The 26,304-nt window shown below is 46.1% G+C and overlaps 2 protein-coding genes across 4 annotated transcripts in view; one reads left to right on the forward strand and one right to left on the reverse strand.

Moving 5' to 3' along the window:
* The window catches only part of rfx1a (regulatory factor X, 1a (influences HLA class II expression)), a 35,206-nt gene extending 25,632 nt beyond the window's left edge, over positions 1 to 9,574 (forward strand). The window contains exons 10-19 of the mRNA XM_071395249.1: positions 3,301 to 3,431; positions 3,833 to 3,951; positions 4,654 to 4,763; positions 4,883 to 5,034; positions 6,847 to 6,944; positions 7,061 to 7,210; positions 7,989 to 8,197; positions 8,451 to 8,604; positions 8,733 to 8,778; positions 9,002 to 9,574. Of these exons, the coding sequence (XP_071251350.1) occupies positions 3,301 to 3,431; positions 3,833 to 3,951; positions 4,654 to 4,763; positions 4,883 to 5,034; positions 6,847 to 6,944; positions 7,061 to 7,210; positions 7,989 to 8,197; positions 8,451 to 8,604; positions 8,733 to 8,778; positions 9,002 to 9,156 (1,324 nt within the window). The 3' untranslated portion in view covers positions 9,157 to 9,574. The remainder of the gene's footprint in view (positions 1 to 3,300; positions 3,432 to 3,832; positions 3,952 to 4,653; positions 4,764 to 4,882; positions 5,035 to 6,846; positions 6,945 to 7,060; positions 7,211 to 7,988; positions 8,198 to 8,450; positions 8,605 to 8,732; positions 8,779 to 9,001) is intronic.
* Positions 9,575 to 16,696: 7,122 nt separating this feature from the next.
* On the reverse strand, positions 16,697 to 26,165 carry LOC139572635 (far upstream element-binding protein 2-like). 3 transcript variants are annotated; one of them, XM_071395321.1, is made up of 18 exons: positions 25,942 to 26,159; positions 25,243 to 25,348; positions 25,034 to 25,093; positions 24,197 to 24,233; positions 23,974 to 24,032; positions 23,478 to 23,549; positions 23,281 to 23,338; positions 22,944 to 23,115; positions 22,559 to 22,657; positions 22,280 to 22,387; positions 22,021 to 22,123; positions 21,655 to 21,779; positions 20,968 to 21,279; positions 20,656 to 20,759; positions 20,426 to 20,505; positions 19,669 to 19,890; positions 19,151 to 19,326; positions 16,697 to 18,948 (listed from the first exon to the last, which is right to left on the reverse strand). In XM_071395321.1, exons 1-18 carry the CDS (start codon positions 26,065 to 26,067, stop codon positions 18,940 to 18,942), a joined length of 2,028 nt encoding a protein of 675 aa, XP_071251422.1. In that variant the 5' UTR covers positions 26,068 to 26,159; the 3' UTR covers positions 16,697 to 18,939. The 3 variants fall into 3 exon arrangements, with proteins under 3 accessions (XP_071251422.1, XP_071251430.1, XP_071251426.1); XM_071395329.1 differs by lacking the exons at positions 16,697 to 18,948; positions 19,151 to 19,326 and having other exon boundaries at positions 19,753 to 19,951; positions 25,942 to 26,165; XM_071395325.1 differs by lacking the exons at positions 16,697 to 18,948; positions 19,151 to 19,326 and having other exon boundaries at positions 19,753 to 19,956; positions 25,942 to 26,165.
* Between the last annotated feature and the right edge of the window lie 139 nt (positions 26,166 to 26,304).

Consider the following 26,304-nt stretch of genomic DNA (forward strand, 5'->3'; position numbering starts at 1 on the left):
CACACACACCTATCAGTGTTCTCCTAGTCTCAATACTATTCTCTCACACACACCTATCAGTGTTCTCCTAGTCTCAATACTATTCTCTCACACACACCTATCAGTGTTCTACTAGTCTCAATACTATTCTCTCACACACACCTATCAGTGTTCTCCTAGTCTCAATACTATTCTCTCACACACACCTATCAGTGTTCTCCTAGTCTCAATACTATTCTCTCACACACACCTATCAGTGTTCTCCTAGTCTCAATACTATTCTCTCACACACACCTATCAGTGTTCTCCTAGTCTCAATACTATTCTCTCACACACACCTATCAGTGTTCTCCTAGTCTCAATACTATTCTCTCACACACACCTATCAGTGTTCTCCTAGTCTCAATACTATTCTCTCACACACACCTATCAGTGTTCTCCTAGTCTCAATACTATTCTCTCACACACACCTATCAGTGTTCTCCTAGTCTCAATACTATTCTCTCACACACACCTATCAGTGTTCTCCTAGTCTCAATACTATTCTCTCACACACACCTATCAGTGTTCTCCTAGTCTCAATACTATTCTCTCACACACACCTATCAGTGTTCTCCTAGTCTCAGTACTAGACTGTAGGAGGAACATGGCTGTTCTACTAGTCTCAGTACTAGACTGTAGGAGGGACATGGCTGTTCTACTAGTCTCAGTACTAGACTGTAGGAGGGACATGGCTGTTCTACTAGTCTCAGTACTAGACTGTAGGAGGGACATGGCTGTTCTACTAGTCTCAGTACTAGACTGTAGGAGGAACATGGCTGTTCTACTAGTCTCTGTACTAGACTGTAGGAGGGACATGGCTGTTCTACTAGTCTCAGTACTAGACTGTAGGAGGGACATGGCTGTTCTACTAGTCTCTGTACTAGACTGTAGGAGGGACATGGCTGTTCTACTAGTCTCAGTACTAGACTGTAGGAGGGACATGGCTGTTCTACTAGTCTCAGTACTAGACTGTAGGAGGGACATGGCTGTTCTACTAGTCTCAGTACTAGACTGTAGGAGGGACATGGCTGTTCTACTAGTCTCAGTACTAGACTGTAGGAGGGACATGGCTGTTCTACTAGTCTCAGTACTAGACTGTAGGAGGGACATGGCTGTTCTACTAGTCTCAGTACTAGACTGTAGGAGGGACATGGCTGTTCTACTAGTCTCAGTACTAGACTGTAGGAGGGACATGGCTGTTCTACTAGTCTCAGTACTAGACTGTAGGAGGGACATGGCTGTTCTACTAGTCTCAGTACTAGACTGTAGGAGGGACATGGCTGTTCTACTAGTCTCAGTACTAGACTGTAGGAGGGACATGGCTGTTCTACTAGTCTCAGTACTAGACTGTAGGAGGGACATGGCTGTTCTACTAGTCTCAGTACTAGACTGTAGGAGGGACATGGCTGTTCTACTAGTCTCAGTACTAGACTGTAGGAGGGACATGGCTGTTCTACTAGTCTCAGTACTAGACTGTAGGAGGGACATGGCTGTTCTACTAGTCTCAGTACTAGACTGTAGGAGGGACATGGCTGTTCTACTAGTCTCAGTACTAGACTGTAGGAGGGACATGGCTGTTCTACTAGTCTCAGTACTAGACTGTAGGAGGGACATGGCTGTTCTACTAGTCTCAGTACTAGACTGTAGGAGGGACATGGCTGTTCTACTAGTCTCAGTACTAGACTGTAGGAGGGACATGGCTGTTCTACTAGTCTCAGTACTAGACTGTAGGAGGGACATGGCTTCATCATGTTTTCATGCATCTTATAGAAGTGTAACTTTGATTGAAATAAGTCAACTCTGTATTCTTATTGAAATTCCTCCTATTGTAAACTGCCTGTTTGGCAAGCATCCCATCACTATTTATATTTGTTTATGAGTGGTGTTAGGTTCTAGTTTTCAGAGTACAAACTCAACAGACAATCTTTAAACCAAGTTTATTCTGCCCAGAGGGTCAATACAGCTGCATTAGACTGCATTAGACATGGCTAGTGAAACACATGGTTTCACCCGTGGTAGTATACAGACCCCACTGGGTGGAGTCTCCTCCTCACTAATCATTGCATCATTATTGCTAGGCAGGGAGCTGAGTGATCTGGGCCTTTAACGGTTCCTCCCCTTATTAGTACTGCTACATGGGATCGTTCTCCCTGCACTAAGCCCCTCCCAAGCTTACTTCTGCCCCCCCTCATGTCTCTATTAGAACTAATGATTGATCATATATAACGCTCAGAAACCAAACCTATGACTAGTGTGTGTTTGTTGACTAACCCATCCATCTCTCCTCCCTCTGTGTGTCCCTCTCTGCCAGGTGCAGTGGCTGCTAGATAACTATGAGACAGCTGAAGGGGTCAGTCTGCCTCGCTCCACCCTCTACTGCCACTACCTGCTGCACTGCCAGGAGCAGAAGCTGGAGCCCGTCAACGCTGCCTCCTTTGGGAAGCTGATCAGATCCGTGTTCATGGGGCTACGCACGCGCCGCCTGGGCACCCGGTGAGACGGGTTATATAATACACACACACACACATACACACACACACACACACACACACACACACACACACACACACACACACACACACACACACACACACACACACACACACACACACACACACACACACACACACACACAAAAATACGTACAGATGAACACATCCATGCAAACGCACACAGGCACATGCATGTAGACACACACGTCGGTAGGCACACACACACACACACACACACACAGTGATGCCCCAAAAGCATAGGCTGAATCAGATGCTGAGTTGTGTGTGTGTTCCAGGGGGAACTCCAAGTACCACTATTACGGCCTGAGGATCAAGGCCTGCTCCTCTCTGATCCGACTGATGGAGGACCAGCAGCACCTGGCCATGAGACAGCAGCCCTTCTCTCAGAAACAGAGGTGGGCTATCAACCTCTCTCTCTCTCTCTCTCTCTGCATCTCTCTGTCTCTCTCTCTCTTCTCCTCTTTCACTCTCACAGTGCCTCAATCGCTGTCTCCCTCTAGCACTCTAACAGTTGCTCTCTTTCCTACTCTCTCATTCTTTCTCTCTCACTCTCTCTCTGTCTCTCGCTCTCTCTCTCTGTCTCTGCTCTCTCTCACTCTCTCTCTCCCCCCCTCTCTCTCTCTGTCTGCCTTTCTCTCATTTCATTTCTGTATTTCTGTCCTTATTCCTAGAACTTATTGTGTCATTTTGTTGTATCTCTCTCATTGACGCCTCCCTGCTGTATAAAGGAACTTCATTATTTTCATCATGAACCCCTCCTTCCCAGGTTGAAGCCGGTGCAGAAGGTGGAGGGGATGACCAATGGCACGGCGGCAGGCTCGGGCCAACAGCAGCAACAGCAGGGGGCGGGGCTCTCTGACATCAGCGCCCAAGTGCAGCAGTACCAGCAGTTCCTGGGTGAGAGGGTGGGAGGCGTCAGGTCTGTCAACACTAGGGGGAATTGGGGTAACACCTTATTGTACCGTCTTGTTGTTTACATCATATGGTAACAATAAGGACTGGAGTCAATGAGTAGCTACTTCACTTAGTGTTTATATGACCCCCAAAGAAACGGAAGAGTGATTCAAATGTACCTACTATGTAATAACATTTTACCATATTTTACCAAGTACAGTAGAGAAATACAAAGATACAAATCTCAGAGACTGACTGATTAACGGAATGGACAACCGGGACATTTATTAAACGCTAACAAATGAACTTCAGTAGGTTACAGACAGTGTGAAAACAGGTCAGACATTTACAGTATCTGTGTAAATACACAATTAATATTAATATTGTTTTCTGTCCCCATACAGACGCGTCTCGGACCCTCCCAGAGTTCCCTGACCTTGACCTGCAGGGGAAGGCCCTACCGGAGGGCATAGAACTGGAGCACATCAAGAGCTTCCAGCTGCTGTATCGGGAACACTGTGAGGTGCCTGTCTGTATGTCACACTGGTTGTTTATATGTACAGTATGTTACTGTGTGTCTGTCTGTCTGTCTGTCTATAGAGAGGCCTACCCCTGTCTGTCTGTCTGTACAGAGGCCTACCGCTGTCTATCTGTACAGAAGCCTACCCCTGTTTGTCTGTACAGAGGCCTACCCCTGTCTGTCTGTACAGAGGCCTAACCCTGTCTGTCTGTACAGAGGCCTACCCCTGTCTGTCTGTACAGGGGCCTACCCCTGTCTATCTGTACAGAAGCCTACCCCTGTCTGTCTGTACAGAGGCCTACCCCTGTCTGTCTGTACAGAGTTCTACCCCTGTCTGTCTGTACAGAGGCCTACCCCTGTCTGTCTGTACAGAGGCCTACCCCTGTCTGTCTGTACAGAGACCTACCCCTGTCTGTCTGTACAGAGACCTACCCCTGTCTGTCTGTACAGAGACCTACCCCTGTCTGTCTGTACAGAGACCTACCTCTGTCTGTCTGTACAGAGACCTACCCCTGTCTGTCTGTACAGAGACCTACCCCTGGTGTATGTGTCATTGTTCATTCATCAGTTCTTGTATAGTCCTGTTATGTACATGTCATCTGTACGTCTCGCTGTTGTTTCTGTCGGTCCAGCGCATCCTTTGCATAAAGGGAGGAGCTGAGCTAGTTGATACTGATGGTGCTGGTGTTCCCTCTTTGTTTCCAGGCTATTCTGGACGTGACGATCAACCTGCAGTTCACCCTGGTGGAGACCCTGTGGAAGACCTTCTGGAGGTTTGAAGAGAGCCCGAGTGGAGACACTGGCACACTGGCTGTGTACGTCTTGTCCTGGGACTTCAATATGCTACTAAAGCAACTCATTTTTAAAAATGATATCAAGTCATATTTTCGAGAATCCTGTGTCATTTTCTAACGAATCTGTATTGTTGTAACAGACATGATGAGTCTGAGAAGCGCCTGCCCAAGGACTGTCTAGTGATCCTGTGTAAGTACGACCCTGTGCTCCGCTGGAGCCGCGACTGTGACAACACCCTGTACCAGGGCCTGGTGGAGATCCTCATCCCCGACGTGCTGCGGCCCATCCCCAGTGAGTTAGAACGCACTACACAACACATCATACTGATAAAACTACAGAGCAGTATAGAGGGCCTTCAGAACCTTTTCAATCCTCTTGACCTTTTCCACATTTTGTTGTGTTCAAGTCTGAATTTTGAAACGGATTAAATTCAGATTGTTTGTCCCTGGCCTAGACACAATACCCCATAATGTCAACGTGAACTTATGTATTTACACATTTTTACAAATGAAAATCTGGAATGTCTTGGATCAATAACTATTCAACCTCTTTGTTATGGCAAGCCTAAATAAGTTCAGGAGTAAAAATGTACTTAACAAGTCACATAAGTTGCATGGACTCGGTGTTAAACACAAATAATAGTGTTTAACATGATTTTTGAGTGACTACCTCTCTGTACCCCACACATATGTAAGGTGCCTCAGTCGAGCAGTGAATTTCAAGCACAGATTCAACCATAAAGACCTGGAAGGTTTTCCAATGCTTCGCAAAGAAGGGCACCTATTGGTAGATGGGTGAATATCCCTTTGAGCATGCTGAAGTTATTAATTACACTTTGGACGGTGTATCAAGAAGCCGCTCTGGATTTCACCATGAGGCCAATGGTGACTTTAAAACAGTTACAGAGTTTAATGGCTGTGATAGGAGAAAACTGAGGATGGATCAACAACATTGTAGTTATTCCACAATACGAACCTAATTGACAGAGTGAAAAGAAATAAGCCTGTACAGAAGGAAAAGATTACAAAACAGGCACTAAAGTAATACTGAAAAAAAATGTGGCGAAGCAATTCACTTTTTGTCCTGAATACAAAGTGTTATGTTTGGGGCAAATCCAATACAACACAGTACTGAGTACCACTCTCTATATTTCCAAGCATAGTGGTGTCTGCATAATGTTATGGGTATGCTTGTAATCGTTAAGGACTGGGGAGTTTTTCAGTATAAAAAAAGAAACAGAATGGAGATAAGCACAGGCAAAGTCCTAGAGGAAAACCTGGTTCAGTCTGCTTTCCACCAGACACTGGGAGATGAATTCAACTTTCAGCAGGACAATAACCTAAAACACAAGGCCAAATCTACACTGGAGTTGCTTACCAAGAAGACAGGGAATGTTCCTGAGTGGCCGAGTTACAGTTTTGACTTACTGTAAATCTGCTTGAAAATCTATGGCAAGACCTGAAAATGGTTGTCTAGCAATGATCAACAACCAATTTGACAGAGCTTGAAGAATTTTTAAAATAATAAATGGGAAAATGTTGCACAATCGATGTGTGGAAAGCTCTTAGCTAGAAAGACTGACAGCTGTAATCGCTGCCAAAGGTGATTCTAACATGTATTGACTGAGGGAGTTGAATACTTATCTAATCAAGATATATTAGTGTATTTTCTTTTTTTTTTTTATTTTTTTTACAATGTTATGTTAGAATTTTTCTTCCACTTTGACATTACATAGTATTTTTTGTAGATCGTTGACAAAAACATCTATTTTAATCCCACTTTTTACACAACTACATGTTGTGAATAGTTTCTGAAGGTACTGTATAATACTACATAGCACAACATTACACTATATTACAGTACACAAGACATAGCGTTATGCTGCACTACATTATACTATGTGACACGACATAGCACTATATTACACTAATTTATCTACATAACATGACATAGGCCTGGTGGAGATTCTACATAACACAATAAAACACAGAGATCCTCAACTCTCAAAGCTGGTTTGAGTTCAAAGACATTCTGTTCACCACCACATAGGAGAGCACATTCAGTTCAGCCCTGTGTCAACACCTCTCTCTCTCCTGTCCACAGGTGCCTTAACTCAAGCCATCCGCAACTTTGCCAAGAGTCTGGAGAGTTGGTTGACCAACGCTATGATGAACATCCCAGAAGAGATGGTCCGCATTAAGGTGTGTGTCTGCTTGCATGCGTGTTGGGCAGCATGTGTTGGTTTCTGCTGTGTGTGTGTGTTCTTGGTGAGGTCTTGTCACGCTCTCTTTTCTCACTTCCTCCTCTCATCCTCCAGGTAACGTCAGCCAGTTCGTTTGCCCAGACGCTGCGCAGGTACACCTCTCTGAACCACCTGGCCCAGGCAGCCAGGGCCGTGCTACAGAACACAGCTCAGATAAACCAGATGCTCAGCGACCTCAACCGTGTGGACTTCGCCAACGTTCAGGTCTGTCTGACCTAAGACCTGTGGTTACAGAGTATAGTAACAGTCAGACACTGTCCAGACCATAGACATGTCATTATATTCATATGATGCAGACCAGCACTGATGGTGATCCCTGTAGTGTTTGTTTGGGTGATGTAGTATAATGTCCTAAAGCTCTGTGTGTTGTTGTTGTTGTCCTACTGACATAACACAGGTTGCCTATGTTACCTTGTCATTCAACTACTATATTTTGTAATTGTGAAGTGACAAAAATGAGACAGGATTCTGACGACTCTCTCTCTTTCTCTCCCCTTCCTCCCCTCTTTCTTTCACTCTCTCTCCCCTCCTCTGTCTCTTTTCCTCTCTCCCCTGTCTCTCTATCCCTCCACCTCACTCTCCCCCTCATCTCTCTCTTTTCCTCTCCCCCTCCCCCCTCTCTCTTTTCCTCTCTCTCCCCCTCATCTGTCTCTTTTTTCCTCTCCCCCTCCTCTGTCTCTTTTCCTCTCCCCCTCCCCCCTCTCTCCCCCCTGTCTCTCTCTCCCTCCACCACTCTCTCCCCTTCTCTGTCTCTTTTTTCCTCTCCCCCTCCTCTGTCTCTTTTCCTCTCCCCCTCCCCCTCTCTCCCCCCTGTCTCTCTCGCCCTCCACCTCTCTCTCCCCTCCTCTGTCTCTTTTCCTCTCCCCCTCCCCCGTCTCTCCCCCCTGTCTCTCTCGCCCTCCACCTCTCTCTCCCCCTCCTCTGTCTTTTTTAATCTTCCCCTCCTCTCTCTCTCCCTCTCCTTCCCTCTCTCTCCATACAGGAGCAGGCGTCGTGGGTGTGTCGCTGTGAGGACCGTGTGGTGCAGCAGTTGGAGCAGGACTTCAAGCTGACCCTGCAGCAGCAGAACTCTCTGGAGCAGTGGGCTGCCTGGCTGGACGGGGTGGTCTCCCAGGTCCTAAAGCCCTACCAGGCCAGCGCTGCCTTCCCCAAGGCAGCCAAGCTCTTCCTGCTCAAGTGGTCCTTCTACAGGTAAGAATGGGATTAGTCCCATCTAGTCCCATGACTGCTAAATACGGTTCAACATTTCCAGTAATTTCACACATTTTCAACTAGAATCAAATGGGAATAGGCAGGGAGGGAATCCTCCAACTGGGAAATTTGGGAAAGGTCCTAAAATTTTACAACGCTCCTGTCAGAGACGTTTTTTTCCTGGTTAGTCAGGAAATCCAGATTTGTTTATCCATGCCCAACTGATCTGTTCCTCCTCCTCCTCTCCATCCAGTTCCATGGTGATCAGAGACCTGACTCTGCGTAGTGCTGCCAGCTTTGGATCCTTCCACCTGATCAGACTGCTGTATGATGAGTACATGTACTACCTGATAGAACACAGAGTGGCCCAGGCTAAAGGAGAGACACCCATCGCTGTCATGGGAGAGGTACACACACGTATACACACACCTGCACAGTGGCCCAAACCAAAAAAGCGAATGTGCTTTTGATATTAGTTACCATTGTTCAGTTGTTACCATTCAATTGTTACTGACTAATTTCCTATGTCTCTCAGTTCGCCAGTCTTGGCAGGAGTTTGAACCCACTGGATCCAGACAAAGGTAACTACCATCCATGTTGTTTGATACAAAGCACATGGCAGCCAGACATGAAGCTACTTATTGAGGATTGCCCAATCCCAGATCAATCCCTTCCCCTTACGCATTTGTGGAGATCTGAGAGCATAGGGGGTAGGGGTTAGGGACTCATTTGGGATTGGGCAATCTATTCCTATATCCATGGTTTCTGATATTAACCTTCCTCCCACTTGTGTCTGTCTTCCAGAAGAGGAAGAGGAGGAGGAAGAGGAGAGCGATGACGAGTGTCAGGAGCTGTCTCTGCCCTCTGACGGGGCGGGGCTGGGGGAGGAGTCTCTGGAGCCGCCTACCAAGCTGGCCAGAACCGACCAGAGAGTACTCTTCACCACGGGCCAGGACTGAACACACACACACTGATACACACATGCACAAACACACTTACATCCACAGACTGACTTACACAAATACACACACATAACCGCATTGATTGATACACATTTGTATACACACATACACCAAGATACCCTTATATACACTAATATGTACACTAGAGGTTGACACGGGAGTGAAAATTCATTCCTGTTCCGTCTTGCCCTGGAAATTATTTTTCCTGTAATGCCCGGATCCCGTTTCTATAACCCCGGAACTTTCCTGTCCCATTCTGATAGTAATCACTCCCGTCCCATTCTGATAGTAATCACTCCCGTCCCATTCTGATAGTAATCACTCCCGTCCCATTCTGATAGTAATCACTCCCGTCCCATTCTGATAGTAATCACTCCCATCTCATTCTGATAGTAATCACTCCCGTCCCATTCTGATAGTAATCACTCCCGTCCCATTCTGATAGTAATCACTCCCATCTCATTCTGATAGTAATCACTCCCGTCCCATTCTGATAGTAATCACTCCCGTCCCATTCTGATAGTAATCACTCCCGTCCCATTCTGATAGTAATCACTCCCGTCCCATTCTGATAGTAATCACTCCCGTCCCATTCTGATAGTAATCACTCCCGTCCCATTCTGATAGTAATCACTCCCGTCTCATTCTGATAGTAATCACTCCCGTCCCATTCTGATAGTAATCACTCCCGTCCCATTCTGATAGTAATCACTCCCGTCCCATTCTGATAGTAATCACTCCCGTCCCATTCTGATAGTAATCACTCCCGTCTCATTCTGATAGTAATCACTCCCATCTCATTCTGATAGTAATCACTCCCATCTCATTCTGATAGTAATCACTCCCGTCCCATTCTGATAGTAATCACTCCCGTCCCATTCTGATAGTAATCACTCCCGTCCCATTCTGATAGTAATCACTCCCGTCCCATTCTGATAGTAATCACTCCCGTCCCATTCTGATAGTAATCACTCCCGTCCCATTCTGATAGTAATCACTCCCGTCCCATTCTGATAGTAATCACTCCCGTCCCATTCTGATAGTAATCACTCCCGTCCCATTCTGATAGTAATCACTCCCGTCCCATTCTGATAGTAATCACTCCCGTCTCATTCTGATAGTAATCACTCCCGTCCCATTCTGATAGTAATCACTCCCATCTCATTCTGATAGTAATCACTCCCGTCCCATTCTGATAGTAATCACTCCCGTCCCATTCTGATAGTAATCACTCCCGTCTCATTCTGATAGTAATCACTCCCGTCCCATTCTGATAGTAATGACTCCCATCTCATTCTGATAGTAATCACTCCCGTCCCATTCTGATAGTAATGACTCCCATCTCATTCTGATAGTAATCACTCCCGTCCCATTCTGATAGTAATCACTCCCGTCCCATTCTGATAGTAATCACTCCCGTCCCATTCTGATAGTAATCACTCCCGTCCCATTCTGATAGTAATCACTCCCGTCCCATTCTGATAGTAATCACTCCCGTCTCATGCAGATTTTTACACGCAGAAATAATTTCCTCCGTTACGCCTCGATCACACCAATAGCGTCACTGCATTTTGGTACACCAGATGTACATTAATCTCCAGTGGAACGCTGTGTTTACCTTGCAGCACTGCGTTGCAGAGGCAGTTGCAGTGCGTTCTGTGTGGTGCATCCGTTGGATTTATCAGTGCATCAAACTGTATGTGAAGACGGCCTGACAGAAACGGTAGCAGAAGGTGAATGTTGAACTTTTGTTGCACACATATCCAGATGATGCTGCGTACCATTTTGCGTAATGACACTATCGTGTGATCGGGGCGTAAAGTAGTGACTGGCTCCAACTGAAGCGAGGCGTGAGAGTGAGCTGGAAGGAAGGAAATTATCATTATATTTAGATTTTTTTAAATTAAGTAAACGGTATTAGGCCTACACAGTTTATTTGAATGAAATGCTCCACACATTACAATCCTGTGGATCCTGTGCTGTCCCGAACATGACTCTAGAACTTCCCATTCCTGACAGACCTGTTCCCGTGTCAACCTCTAATGTACAGTTTCTACACACATTTGAGTGTAGATACTGTACACACACACACACACACACACACACAATGTTCATACACTCAATGAAAATTGCTGCAGTCTCTACACATAGATGCTGACCCATCAGTGCACACACACTGACACACACTGACACACACTGACACACACAGACACACACAGACACACACAGACACAGTCCCAATAAGGTCTGTATGGCACAAGGCTGCTGTAAGCACAGATACCACACATGCATGGATGTGCACACAATCACCGGTCCGGCATTGCTGGACAAAGGACACAGGGTGAACTTACACACACACATCCGCCCGACCCATGGAGTGAAGAGAAAGTGTTTGTTGTCACTTGGATGGATCTGTGTATTGAACAAGGACCTGCCATGTTTCTCTGTATTGGTGTCACTGGCTGACAACAGGGCAGCGTAATGTACATGCCAACCTAAACTACCATCCAACAACTGTCTGCTGTACCAAGGTGGTCCTGAAGATGTGACGGTTAACAGTTTGTTCTCCCTTACCCAACCCTTCTGTACTGGGAGGAACGGAGGGAGGAAGAGGATGGAAGAGGAAATGGCTGCTTACGATTCTGCAGTTCTAGATTGTCCATTTAGCTGTCACTCTCATGTCAATCAAAGCCCAAGAGCCAGTCAGAAGGAGATGGGGCGTGTGGGTGACAGCAGACAGCAGTAAAGAGAGTTGTTGTGTGTGTGTGTTTTTGATGCCCGTGGGGTGTGTGTGTGTGTGTGTTTTTGATGCCCGTGGGGTGTGTGTGTGTGTGTGTGTGTGTTTTTGATGCCCGTGGGGGTGTGTGTGTGTGTGTGTTTTTGATGCCCGTGGTGTGTGTGTGTGTGTGCGTGTGCGTGCGTTTGTGCTGGGGTCCTACTGCTGTGCTGTATTTTTAGGGTGTGAATGAACATGCGTGGATTTTTGTGATCGTGTGTGTGTCTTGTAACGTGTGTCTGGTTGTACGATTGTTGAGTCTGTGCTTCAGAAGAAGTGTTGACTGTATATTTGGTGGATATTTTCAAAGGCATTCAAAATCATTTTGGGTGAATGTTTTTATTGGTTCTTTTTAATTTGATTAGTTCCTTTCCTGAAAAAGAGTGGCATGGTTTTGGGGGTTCCTGTCACAACCACTCACACACGCACACAAAATATAAAACCCTGGTTTAAAGGTGTTTCCATGTCAACCCCATAGATGTGGAAAAGTAGTCCCATTAATTTCTCTCAGCTGCAGTGTCCATCTGCCTCTGCTGCTGAATGTGCAGTTCCGTAAAGAGGGATCAGTTCAATATATATTCCTGTTTGTGTTTTCAAGTGCTTCATTGCCATCTGTTTTATTGGTTTCTGTTGAGACCTTTGTGGCCTCTTGTTGTCCACACGTCATTGCGCCAGTCTTATCTTTTATGTTTGTTTTGTCTTTTTAATTTCTGTGCCAAACATTTCTCATTTCAAATAACTACTTTGTTTGTTTACATATTCCAAGAAGGACTGTGCTGGACTGAGTTAAAATGCGATAATATAATTATATATATGTGTGTCACTCTATTTCCTTTTCATTGTCACAAAGTGAACCTTTCTTTGTCTGGTGATGTGGTGTCAATCTGTCACACACTAAGTATATTTTGTGTGTATGTGTATTTACTGAGAGTTGTTATTGAGTGTGAGTGTGCATGTTTGATTTCAGTTCTCCTCATGTGAGCTCTCCATACATACACAGGCCAAGGGTCCCGCTTCTTTTGCACAGTCACAGTCAATGACTGTCCTTTTATATGGTGAGATGTCAGTAGCCTGGTCCCAAATATGTTTGTACTATCTTGCCAACTCCTGGTTTGACAATGACCTTATAAGTTGGCGAGACAGCACAAACTGATCGGGTACCAGGCTAGAATATCACAGTTCTGCCTATTTATCACAGACAGTCTCCACTTCAAGATCCCTGTAGATCTCTCTCATGTACAGTACTGTATATCTGTGTCTGATGGAATCGCAGCGCACAGGTGTAAGGTATTCTGAGGAAGACCCTTACATTCGGTGCCATTGTTGTATGGATTTAGCATGGTCCCAGATCTGTTTGTGCTGTCTTATAGAAGTTGGAATGACAGCACAAACAGATCTGGGGTCAGGCTCGATGTGAAACGAGACAGGGGAATCAGTCACCTTAACTTCCTCTACATTTCTCATTCTGTCTCACTCGTTTCCTTCCTGCTAATGTTTTTCTGCTGTTCATTTTTTGTTGAAGCCATTTTCATAGAACATTGTCCACCACTATCAGTTCGGTTGTTGAACATGTATTGTATTAACATTTCATTGCATTTAAGTGTCACAAGAATGTTTTCAAAGGCAGCAATGCATATCTTGAGCACGCAGCGTGGACCTCTAAACCAGCATGTTTAACCCTCTGGGGCGTCTGCTGCTACCACAACTGATGATATATCCTCCCATGTCCTGCGGATCTCCCTATACGATGGCCATTCTTTTCCAGACAAAAATGTTTGTCATTTTTATAGAGTTCAGTTTCTTACTTCTAAAAACAAAAATGGTATTGTGTGGCAGTGTTTTATGAATCTGGTCAAATACACGTATGACTGTGCCTTTGGGAGGTTGTAGAATGCACTTCAAATGTTTTTAATTTCAAAGATATAAAATAAATTAAGAATTTTTTAAGTTGTCACACCCTTGCCTTTGTTTTCTCCTCTGAAATGTACAGACTCGTTTCCGTTGGAGCAGGATGTGGGTACTCTACATTGTGATGTACAAAGACTGTACTTTCCATCACAGTGGCTGTGGTGTATTCATTAGAGCAAACTGTTTCAGAAAATAAATGTTTCTATTGGACAAATTTATGTAGGTCCCTCCCCATTTCGTCCTGTTTGCTTCCGTTTGGTTCCTAGTAAATAGACCCCTGGTCTGTCACATAGTCTTTGTGGCAAGCACTGCTCAGAATCAAATCAAATTGTATTTTTCACATGCACCGAATACAACACGTGTAGACCTTACAGTGAAATGCTTACTGACATAAGAGCTCATGTTCAGCTTCCTGTCCTCTTTCGGTGTGACAGGAATTGAGAAACTGTAATACTAACACACACACCACACACAAACGAAGGACCACAGTAAATACATTTTCCTGAAAACAGACTGTGGTCAAGTCACGGTGGGGTCTTAACCTACATTGTAATAGACTGTGGTGAAAGCACATTGGAAGGCTTTAAGTGGTTTACTTACTCTTTGATAGACACTTAGTTAATGTGTTGTTGTCTACATGCTGACACACTACAGTTAAGGTAGTCTCGCTGCTCTCGCATAGCCAAACAGGCACTAATTAACTTAGAACTCTGGAAGTAAATAAGAATTTGTTCTTAACTGACTTGCCTAGTTAAATAAAAATAAGTAAAAAGGTGAGGCTACACGAGGCAGCTCTCTAGTCACCCCTAGTGGTGGGAATGGGATAGTAATTTAACTAGGCAAGTCAGTTAAGAACAAATTCTTATTTACAATGACGGCCTACTCCAGCCAAACCCGGACGACACTGGGCCAATTGTGCGCTGTCCTATGGAACTCCCAATCACGGCCGGATGTTATACAGCCTGGAATCGAACCAGGTACTGTAGTGACGCCTCTTGCACAGACCAACTGGCAGGTGTCTTCCCTGACATTTTCAACATGTCCCTGATTGAGTCTGTAATACCAACATGTTTCAAGCAGACCACCATAGTCCCTGTGCCCAAGAACACGAAGGCAACCTGCCTAAATGACTACAAACCCGTAGCACTCACGTCCGTAGCCATGAAGTGCTTTGAAAGGCTGGTAATGGCTCACATCAACACCACATTCCCAGAAACCCTAGACCCACCCCAATTTGCATACCGCCCAAACAGATCCACAGATGATGCAATCTCTATTGCACTCCACACTGCCCTTTCCCACCTGGACAAAAGGAACACCTATGTGAGAATGCTATTCATTGACTACAGCTCAGCGTTTAACACCATAGTACCCTCAAAGCTCATCACTAAGCTAAGGATCCTGGGACTAAACACCTCCCTCTGCAACTGGATCCTGGACTTTCAGACGGGCCCCCCCCAGGTGGTGAGGGTAGGTAGCAACACATCTGCCACGCTGATCCTCAACACTGGAGCCCCCCAGGGGTGCGTACTCAGTCCCCTCCTATACTCCCTGTTTACCCACGACTGCATGGCCAGGCACGACTCCAACACCATCATTAAGTTTGCAGACGACACAACAGTGGTAGGCCTGATCACCGACAACGATGAGACAGCCTATAGGGAGGAGATCAGAGACCTGGCCGGATGGTGCCAGAATAACAACCTCTCCCTCAACGTGACCAAGACTAAGGAGATTATTGTGGGCTACAGGAAAAGGAGGACCGAGTACGCCCCCATTCTCATCGACGGGGCTGTAGTGGAGCAGGTTGAGAGCTTCAAGTACCTTGGTGTCCACATCAACAAACTAGAATGGTCCAAACACACTAAGACAATCATGAAGAGGGCACGACAAATCCTATTCCCCCTCAGGAAACTAAAAAGATTTGGCATGGGTCCTCAGATCCTCAAAAGGTTCTACAGCGGCAACATCGAGAGCATTCTGACTGGTTGCATCACTGCCTGGTATGGCAATTACTCGGCCTCCGACCGCAAGGCACTACAGAGGGTAGTGCGTACGGCCCAGTTCATCACTGGGGCTAAGCTGCCTGCCATCCAGGACCTCTACACCAGGCGGTGTCTGAGGAAGGCCCTAAAAATTGTCAAAGACCCCAGCCACCCCAGTCATAGACTGTTCTCTCTACTACCCCATGGCAAGCGGTACCGGAGTGCCAAGTCTAGGACAAAAAGGCTTCTCAACAGTTTTTACCCCCAAGCCATAAGACTCCTGAACAGGTAATCAAATGGCTACCCAGACTATTTGCATTGTGTGCCCCCCCCAACCACGCTTTTACGCTGCTGCTACTCTGTTTATCATATATACATAGTCACTTTAACTATACATTCATGTACATACTACCTCAATTGGCCCGACCAACCAGTGCCCCCGCACATTGGCTAACCGGGCTATCTGCATTGTGTCCTGCCACCCCCTTTTACGCTACTGCTACTCTCTGTTCATCATATATGCAGTCACTTTAACCATATCTACATGTACATACTACCTCAATCAACCCGACTAACCGGTGCCTGTATGTAGCTTCGCTACTGTTATTTTTCACTGTCTTTTTACTGTTTTTGTATTTCTTTACTTACTTATTGTTCACCTAATACCTTTTTTGCACTGTTGGTTAGAGCCTGTAAGTAGGCATTTCATTGTAAGTTCTACTCCTGTTGTATTCGGCGCATGTGACAAATAAACTTTGATTTGATTAGACCGCTGCGACACTCGGGAGCCCAAACACTAGTCTTGCTCCTTGATAAAGCATTATGGAACACACTAACAGAAACAAAACTGGACACACAAGTTTAAAAATATGTTGACTTTCACCCTTTTAATTCAACAGAATATTGCTGCTGGTGGTCATTTTATTCACAATATCAACACTGTGCCCTGCAAAATGCAGACTCCAATACAGTGCCCAAGCTGCCATTCTTCCTCAAGAGTTATTGATTCAACATGTCTGGGTCATGTTCATTTGGGCACACCGTACCAAAACGTTTTGCAAAAGAAAATTTGCACTTATTGGACAAGTCCAGGTAGTCCCTCCCTGTTCCAGTCTGTTAGTCCCTTATGAACATGACCCTGAGGTTAACCTTAACAACCATACATTGCCATCTTACTCATGACTTCAACCATAGCTTATTCCAGTGCAACCTTAAAACTCACTCTGAATAGGGCCAGGAGTTTTTCCCTGACCAGGGACCATAGTTAGGGGTTGCAAAATTCCGTGAACTTTCAATAAATTCCCTGGTTTTCCAGAAATTCGGGTTGGAGGATTCTGGATTTCCTGCTTATTCCCTCCTGATTCTGGGAATCCTCCAACCGGTATTTCAGGGAAACCAGGGAATTTATTGAAAGTTCCTGGAATTTTGCAACCAGCCCCGTTTAAAACCTATAACTATGGCCAAAAGATTTTCCTTGAGCAGGGAAAACTCCTGTCCCCAATGACCATCAGAAGGTGATCTAACTGGTGGGAGGTCAGGACATCCCATCAGAAGGTGATCTAACTGGCGGGAGGTCAGGACATCCCATCAGAAGTTGATCTAACTGGCGGGAGGTCAGGACATCCCATCAGAAGGTGATCTAACTGGCGGGAGGTCAGGACATCCCATCAGAAGTTGATCTAACTGGTGGGAGGTCAGGACATCCCATCAGAAGGTGATCTAACTGGTGGGAGGTCAGGACATCCCATCAGAAGGTGACCTAACTGGTGGGAGGTCAGGACATCCCATCAGAAGGTGATCTAACTGGTGGGAGGTCAGGACATCCCATCAGAAGGTGATCTAACTGGTGGGAGGTCAGGACATCCCATCAGAAGGTGATCTAACTGGTGGGAGGTCAGGACATCCCATCAGAAGGTGATCTAACTGGCGGGAGGTCAGGACATCCCATCAGAAGGTGATCTAACTGGCGGGAGGTCAGGACATCCCATCAGAAGGTGACCTAACTGGTGGGAGGTCAGGACATCCCATCAGAAGATGACCTAACTGGTGGGAGGTCAGGACATCCCATCAGAAGGTGATCTAACTGGTGGGAGGTCAGGACATCTCTTATTGGAACTTTATTCAAAACAATTGAAAAATAAAAAATAAACGTACAATGTAGAAGACCGTGTCACAGATCAAGGAAAACTAAAACTTCTAACACCATTCGTCTCCCGTGCAACAGGTTGAGTTAAACAGACTAGTGTTATGTGATGTTTGCAGTAGGTAACTTCACACTGTAGATATACCCGTGGCTATGTTAACTAGCGTTCCACAATCACTGAAGTCTTCCGCTGTGCAACCACACTCATACAGACACGCACGTTTATCATCACTTGTGGGGACACATTCTAAACACTGTACAGTCACACACACACACACGGAAAACAAAAATATAATTCACAGAACATAAAATCAAAACCAAAGCTCAAAATGTATGAAGACCAAGCAACTTAGGTGATGGGAATGTTCCAAATGAAGGAGAAATCAAACTACCAAGCAATTAAAAGCAAAATCTCCCACTCTTAATCATTTTACCATTCATGTAATTAATTGTAATCTTTATAAATAAATGTTAATTTCAGTAAATGCAGTATTAGTAGTGTAGGACTAGAAGTAAGTCACTTGAATAGACAGTTTGGCTGTGGTAAATAAAATAAAAAAAGGGGAAAGTGCGATTTCATTGGGTGAGTGATGAGCATTTCCGGAAGTAAATCTGGCTTTCATGGTTCAGAGTTCAAATCTCCCAAGTTCATGTTTTTATTGACAGATGACGGAAAAAACAAGGGAAGATTTCAGGGAACCAAAATGAAAGACAACTAGAAATCCATCCCATTATTCAGCTCACAGGCAAAGCAATAGTTTCTCTTCGCATATTTATTTAAACAAGTGGTGAGTTGGTGGATGGGGAAAGGGGAGGGACAGGGAAAGGACTGCCAGCACAATCCCTTCAGAACAAAAAATATAGATATAATAAAATTCAAAAAAAATGGCCGGATTCTGTTGACTGGTCGGGTTAAGTGGTAGTAGCCTTTCTTTATTCTCGCTCTTTATGAGTCTCAGCCGAGCCGCTCACTGTGTCTGAAGAGAAATAACAGAGTAAGAGTACCGAGTCAGAACCACAACAACCAGTAACATCTTCAGCCTGGATGACAAAAACAGACTGCAACCCAGGACAGTACACCTCAGGACAGAACGCACACACCTAGGCAATATACAAAACACAACTTGTTAGACATACACATCTGAGTACTCTCACAGTACACACAGAGTGTAACTTTACCTGCTGGCCTTGCTGAGGGGTGGCAGGCTGTCCTGGGGCCTGCCCTGTTTGGCCGTAGTAAGCAGACTGCTGCCTGTAGTACTCTGCCCAGGCTGCACTGTAGTCCTGCTGGCCTCCACCTGGGGCTGCTGGGGCACCTGCTGCTCCTGGCCCTGCTGCAGAGCCTCCTGCCTGGGCTGGGGGAGCAGAGGAGAGGGGGTCTTATGGATGAAGAAGAGATATGCTATGATCGACAAGGTTAACATGAAAGATTCATGTTCTTACAGCGCTGGTTCACTTCAAAATTAAAGTTTGTCAGATGATTTTAGACCTTGAAAGTAATCTAAAGTCAAGCGTAGTCAACAGCCCACAACAGTAGACAGCTATACGCCTCGATACAAAATTAAATGGGAAAGATAGACACGGTCTAAAATGACAAAATTAGACAGTGCCCATCTTTCCTATTCTAAGAGGGAAACAACTGCCGTCTTTCCTCCTGTGGTGTTATTCTAGTAACTATAGTAGACCAGTGGTCTCACCAACACCCATCTTCTTGTAGTACTCCTCCCAGGCCTTGGTGTAGTCAGGCTGGCCCCCAGGGGTCTGGCTGGCCTGGGGCTGGTCTCCAGGTGCTGGGCCACCAGCGGTGGGGTTGGTGGGGGGCTGGCCGGGCCCTGCTCCCCCTGGCTGCCCTCCCTGGTAGTACTGGCCATAATAGGCTGCCCAGGCTGCGTTAGGGTCCGCGGCACCGGCTGCCTTGCCTAAAAAAGATGGCAGTTGGAGGTGAGGTCCTCATAGGGCTGAGCGTGCCCTGCTACCTGCCTGTGCTTAGAAACCAGGGGGCAGAGAGAGATAGGGTGAGTTATTATCAATAGCCAACACAGAAAGACATTCTCCCATCACAGATGATTTTGATAATAGTTGCAGGGTTATGTACCACTAAAAGCTAGCCTGGCCCCAGTTTGTGCTGTACTCCTATGGACATTGTGACACCAGACAATGGAGTTGGCAAGACAGCAGAAACATATCTGGGACCAGGCTAACTAAAGCCTGCTCTCTGTTGTAACCACTGTTTTGAAATGACAAGGAGATAAAACTATATGGTAGGAAAGCCCAAAAGAGACCACTGGTAGGCTGGGTGGAGTTGACTCCATATTGCTTTCCCTTTCTCAGTCTTTTCAAATAAGTGATTACAGCGAGAGAAAACATTGGGAGGCCATTGAAAGATATAGTTCCAATGTAACCATTTCCTGTCCACAGTGAGGGTCTGAAAGGTCAATGTTGCAGGTCACTCACTGGGGTCGTGGGGTGCTTGGGGCTGCCACTGCTGGTAGGTGTTGCCCCAGTCCTGTGGGGGGTAGCCATGAAGACCTCCACTTGGGGGGGGGGTAGAGAAAACCCAGTTACTACTCAGTAGACTTCCATTGGTCCAATCAATGATTGTATCGTTGTAATGTAACATTTTAGCCAGTAGAGGCTTGTAAAAGCCAGAGTTTGTGATGACTACATTTCCAGTCTCCACTCACTGTGGTCCAGGGGCTCCTGGGGGTCCTGGGTTATAGGGATCAGGATTATAGGGACCCATGGGGCCTGGTCCACCAGGACCTGGACAAACAGGACAGAGGGGACCCTGGAAAGCACAACCAGTTAGATGCATGGACATTATGTTCACATCTATGGTGAAAAGACTGAAAGCAAATTAAATCGCCAGTTTGACTCCATTGATTGTGCTTTGAAGCAATCCTGTCCATTTCCCCAAATGAGTTTTCCAACACCACAAACCCATCCATCCATCCTTCCACCCTTTCCTCCTTACCCTGAGCAGGAACCCTGCATACCTCGATCTTGTCCTCGATGAGCTGCTTGGCGTGATCTATCTGCTGCGGAGAGCCTCGAATGACAAAGAGCTTGAAGTTAGGGTCCCCGTTGGGGGGCAGCTGGCGGGAGATCTCCACAAAGGCCCCAGTCTGCTGGTTGATGGCCTTGATGTTCTCCCCGCCCCGTCCGATCACCAGGCCACACTTGTGGGCCGGAATGGAGAAAGTAATCTCCCCTCCTCCACAACCAGGGGGACCCCAGCTTCCCTGGCCCCCTCGGCTGCGGCCCCTGCCGCCACCACTCGGGGACATGCCTGGAGGCCCGGGAGGACCCTGAGAAGGAAGGAGGGTGGAAGAGAGAGAGAGAGAAAGAGGGTCTTAATACAATTTATATTTAAGTCCTGGTCCTGGACGTCAGAAAGTCAGAGTTTGTTTAAGATGAGGATATTTACCTCCTAATAACAGTAATGTACTGTATGGGGAATTGTGGGAATGCTCTAACACTAGGACTATCATTTGTCTAGGTTATGGAGTCCATTTGTTTACACGGTTCCATTTGTTTACAATGTTCCAGTGGTTCACTAAATGCGTTGAATGTTCCACAAGGCACGGCATCATGGCAGCTCCAATACACTTGTATGTAAACAGTTCCAAGCAAGCGTGTGAGCAGTGGCTGTTTTTCAGATACTCTATGTGCGAGGTGTGTACCTCCTGTCCTCCCTCCTCTCTGACCCTGATGCTCTGCAGTAGCTCCTGGATGATCTGGGCCGCATTGTCACAGCAGTCTGGTGGGCCCATGATGTGGGCCATCTTATCTGGACCTGTGCCATCATCTACAAAGACAGGACATTTCCTCTGAGTCTTGTGCAACACCACATAGAGAATGTAGAGCTTGTTAGTAGACACCACAGAACTTGTGGTTAAACCGTGTAAATGAGTTGAGTAGCAGTAGTTCATATGACATGACTATGAAACGTTATATACCTGGTTTAAGTTATATACCTGGTTTAAGTTATATACCTGGTTTAAGTTATATACCTGGTTTAAGTTATATACCTGGTTTAAGTTATATACCTGGTTTAAACTGTATCCTAACTCCTGCGTCGTTCTGAATCTTCTTGATCATCTCCCCGTTGCGACCAATCACCACCCCGACAGAGTGTCGCGGCACTGGAACCTAGCCAATCAGAGAGCAGGTTAGACAGTGCCAAATAGATTAGATTGATAGCTAAAGGAAGGTGCTCCCTCTCTTACGAATAAAACATCAGACCTGTGATGGAGAATGTGAGTCCCTCTCCACACACACACACACACACAGATCCCTCTCACTTACGTCCATGGCTCTTCCACCTCCCCCCATGCGGGAGCCGTACTCGTTCCTGTCTCCGAAGCCAGGCTGATCCCTCTCCCTCAGTATCTCCTGCACCAACTCCATGGCTTGCTGAGCAGACCCACAGGACAGATATTCAAATTCAAACAACTTTATTAAGTCTCCTTAGGGAGAACAGCTATTAGCACATCAAAAGTTGCTACCAAATCCCCCATCTGCAGAGCTGCAGTACAGCATGCCAATTCAATATGGGATGCAGATTGTAGCAAGGCCTTGTGTTACCTCCACTTTGTATGGCTCCCCGATGATGCGCAGGGGCTTGTCCATGTTGGGTCCCTGAGACGCGTCCTGAATCAGGATCATCTTCACTCCTGCTCGCTCCTGTCAACGCCGCAGACAGACAGCATGGTCAGCTCTGCTCAACCTACTGATGGCAACGATTCACAACACTCACATGGTCCATGAAATACTTGTGTAATGAGATACGAGAGTTTCCTGCTTATATTTCTTTCATGCTTGCTCTGTAGATTTAACAACCAAAAAAGTAATTTGCATGACTGCACACATCAGCCTGTTTGCGATGAAACTGTCAACATCTCAAAACACACAACGTGTTGTGGAACACTTCTCTGGCTACTGGTGAGGCCGACTGACTGTCTGTATATACCTGTAGCTGTTTGATGGTCTCCCCTCCCTTGCCGATGATGAGGCCAGCCTTGCCTGCGGGAATCATCATCTCCTGCCCTGAGCCACTCTGTCCATTGGTCGCCTCGTGGAAGGATGAGGGGGGCGTGCCCCTCCCCCGAGACACAATCTCATCCAATAAAATCTTGGCTTTCCTAGTCAGAGTGGAAGAGAGAGGGGGGTGGGTCAACTCAACTGATGAGTGCAATAGCACACATTAATAGTGGAACTACAGAGATATGCCATACATAAAGATAGAGCTGTGTAAATTCAGTGGCTAGAGGTGAACAGCATCTTGTGATAACAAGGATCTCACTTACTGTACGGAGTCTGGGGACCCTGTGAGAGAGACACTCCTCTCTGGTAAACCTCCACTGTCTGAAAACAACCAACAGTCAATAACACACACACACGCGCGCGCGCGCGGACACACAACCATAAAAACAGATGAAGAGTTCAACTATAGCTCTGCTCCTAACCATTGACTATAAAGGCCACACTTTCCACAGTCCCTCACCTGGGGCTATCTGAACCTTGCAGCCTGATTCCTGCTGGATCTTGTTGATCTGTTCTCCGCCCCGGCCAATGACTGGAGGAGAGGAAGAGAGGAGAGTTGTAATTTTTATTGATTATGATGTTCATGATGTGTCCAGTAATGTTCAAATTCAACACATGAAAACGAAAAAACTAATCCAAATCAAATGTATTTGTCACATACACATGGTTAGCCGATATTAATGTGAATGTAGCTAAATGCTTGTGCTTCTAGTTCCGACCATGCAGTAATATCTAACAAGTAATCTAACCTAACAATTTCACAACAACTACCTTATACACACACAAGTGTAAAGGAATGAATAAGAATATGTACATAAAAATATATCAATGAGCGATGGCCGAACGGCATAGGCAAGATGCAGTAGATGGTATAGAGTACAGTATATACATATGAGATGAGTAATGTAGGGTATGTAAACATTATATAAAGTGGCATTTGGAGAAAGTGCACTTACTGAGTCCCACCATTCCATCAGGAACACTGTACTCCTCTGAGGTGGTTGTGAGCCTGGCACTGTGGGAGAGAGAAGCAAAGCACAACAGTTCGTTATCCAAATCGTCAACATATTGTCACCATTAATCTTCTGCTGAAGAACTAATTCCAATCCCCAATACTATTTCACTTCATTTTAGAGACCTACTTGGATTGTTATGGATTAAATGATGCTAATGACTTGCCTCTGCTGGGCCAGTGCTGCCAGTTGGGCTCCGATAGCTGTAAAAGGAAAGAGAGAAAGAAAGAGAGATATATAGAGAGAGGACAGGGCTCAGATTACTGACACACTGCAAAATGAGGACAAGACAAACACAGGTGATGCTCACAGTGACAGACCAGGGGAGAGGGGCAGGACAGTACAGACACCGACCAGGGAAGAGTGGTGAAACAGTACTGACACAGACCAGGGGAAAGAGGCCGGACAGTACAGACACAGACCAGGGGAGAGGGGCCGGACAGTACAGACACAGACCAGGGGAGAGGGGCCGGACAGTACAGACACCGACCAGGGAAGAATGGTGAAACAGTACTGACACAGACCAGGGAAGAGGGGCCGGACAGTACAGACACCGACCAGGGGAGAGTGCTGAAACAGTACTGACACAGAACAGGGAAGAGGGGCCGGACAGTACAGACACAGACCAGGGAAGAGGGGCCGGACAGTACAGACACCGACCAGGGAAGAGTGGTGAAACAGTACTGACACAGAACAGGGAAGAGGGGCTGGACAGTACAGACCAGGGAAGAGTGGTGAAACAGTACTGACACAGAACAGGGAAGTGGAGCCGGACAGTACAGACACCGACCAGGGAAGAGTGGTGAAACAGTACTGACACAGACCAGGGGAGAGGGGCCGGACAGTACAGACACCGACCAGGGAAGAGTGGTGAAACTGTACTGACACAGACCAGGGGAGAGGGGCCGGACAGTACAGACAGACCAGGGGAGACAGTTGACATTCATGTAAGACATGGAGCAGGTTTAGTAGGTAGTAGGAGACATGAGGAAGAGCAACTTACAGAGAGCTGTGGCTGAGTCCACGTCACTCTGTGGAGCCATTTTCTTGCTCTCAGGTTGATCTGTGGGAGGAAAAAAAACAAGTAAACAAAGGTTGAATCTGATCTCACAATAATCTGTGTGCACACACTCCAGTTATCAGACGTTCACATTGGCAGTGGCCCTTTCACAGTCCCCAGTAGTGTGTGTGTGTGTGTGTGTGTGTGTGTACCTGGGTCCTCCAACTGTCGTTTCTGTGCTGTGAAGGGAAAGACGTCTGGTGCATTGATGTTGTTCATAGGGGCTACCCCTGCACATTCACCAATCTTGGCAGCAATCTGATGCACAAAAGTTGAAGTCACTTGAACACATAACAGATATTCAAAGAGCATATCATGACATGATGAGAATGTCTGATTTATTTGTGCTGGTACTGGGTATTAACTAACGTTGATCAGCAACTTCAAATATTACATGAGATGCTAATTGTTTGTGAGCTGAATGATGTCAATCAAATGATGTTAAGGATATATACTTTGTTGGGAATGCACTCAAAAACACAGACACGCTGAGGGCTCGGAGCCCGCTTGTCTGCCATCAGGACTTTGTCTTTGCATGCAGCAGAAGCAGCCAGCTCTCAACAACACAACAACATTGGGAGACGGCTAACTCAACTTGCATGCATTGGTAACAACATCATCACGGTATTTCTGCAGTGGCACGTCAACTGGGTCTTCAAATTCACTTGACTTATAACGTTAACTAGGTAGCTATAATAATCATAACTGGCAACCGTATTGATTGCTCGCCAAACATAGTCAACCAGCTTTGCAAGCTAACAACCACGAAACAAGACAATAGTCACATTTTCTTCACCCCTTCCCAGTGGCGCTCACGCGCATAACTACACTGCCTCTCGCTTCTGTCTCACCTGCCGGGCCCGTTGTACCGCGTCTGCAAAGGCATCTTTTTTTATTCCACCACCGTTACCGATAGCTAGATGTCCGCCGAGAGGAGCTCCAGCCCCGGGTGCCGGTACCGAGCTGTACTCCGACATGTTTGCGGAGGGGAGAGAGAAGAAAATACGAAAGTTAAAGTGGTGTTTAGGCCAGGGCAGACTGCGCAGGAGCGGGAAGTCAGACGATCAAATATTCCGGGAGGGGAAAGCAACCGGAGATGGAGCACTGAGAGCGGGAACAAGGTTTAGATGACTTTTCTACAAATAATGTAAAAACATAAAGTTATATTAACATTATCTGAAGACACTTTATTACAAAATATGAATTTCAACCCC

This window comes from Salvelinus alpinus, chromosome 1 (assembly GCF_045679555.1).
Source record: "Salvelinus alpinus chromosome 1, SLU_Salpinus.1, whole genome shotgun sequence".
Lineage (NCBI taxonomy): Eukaryota > Metazoa > Chordata > Actinopteri > Salmoniformes > Salmonidae > Salvelinus > Salvelinus alpinus.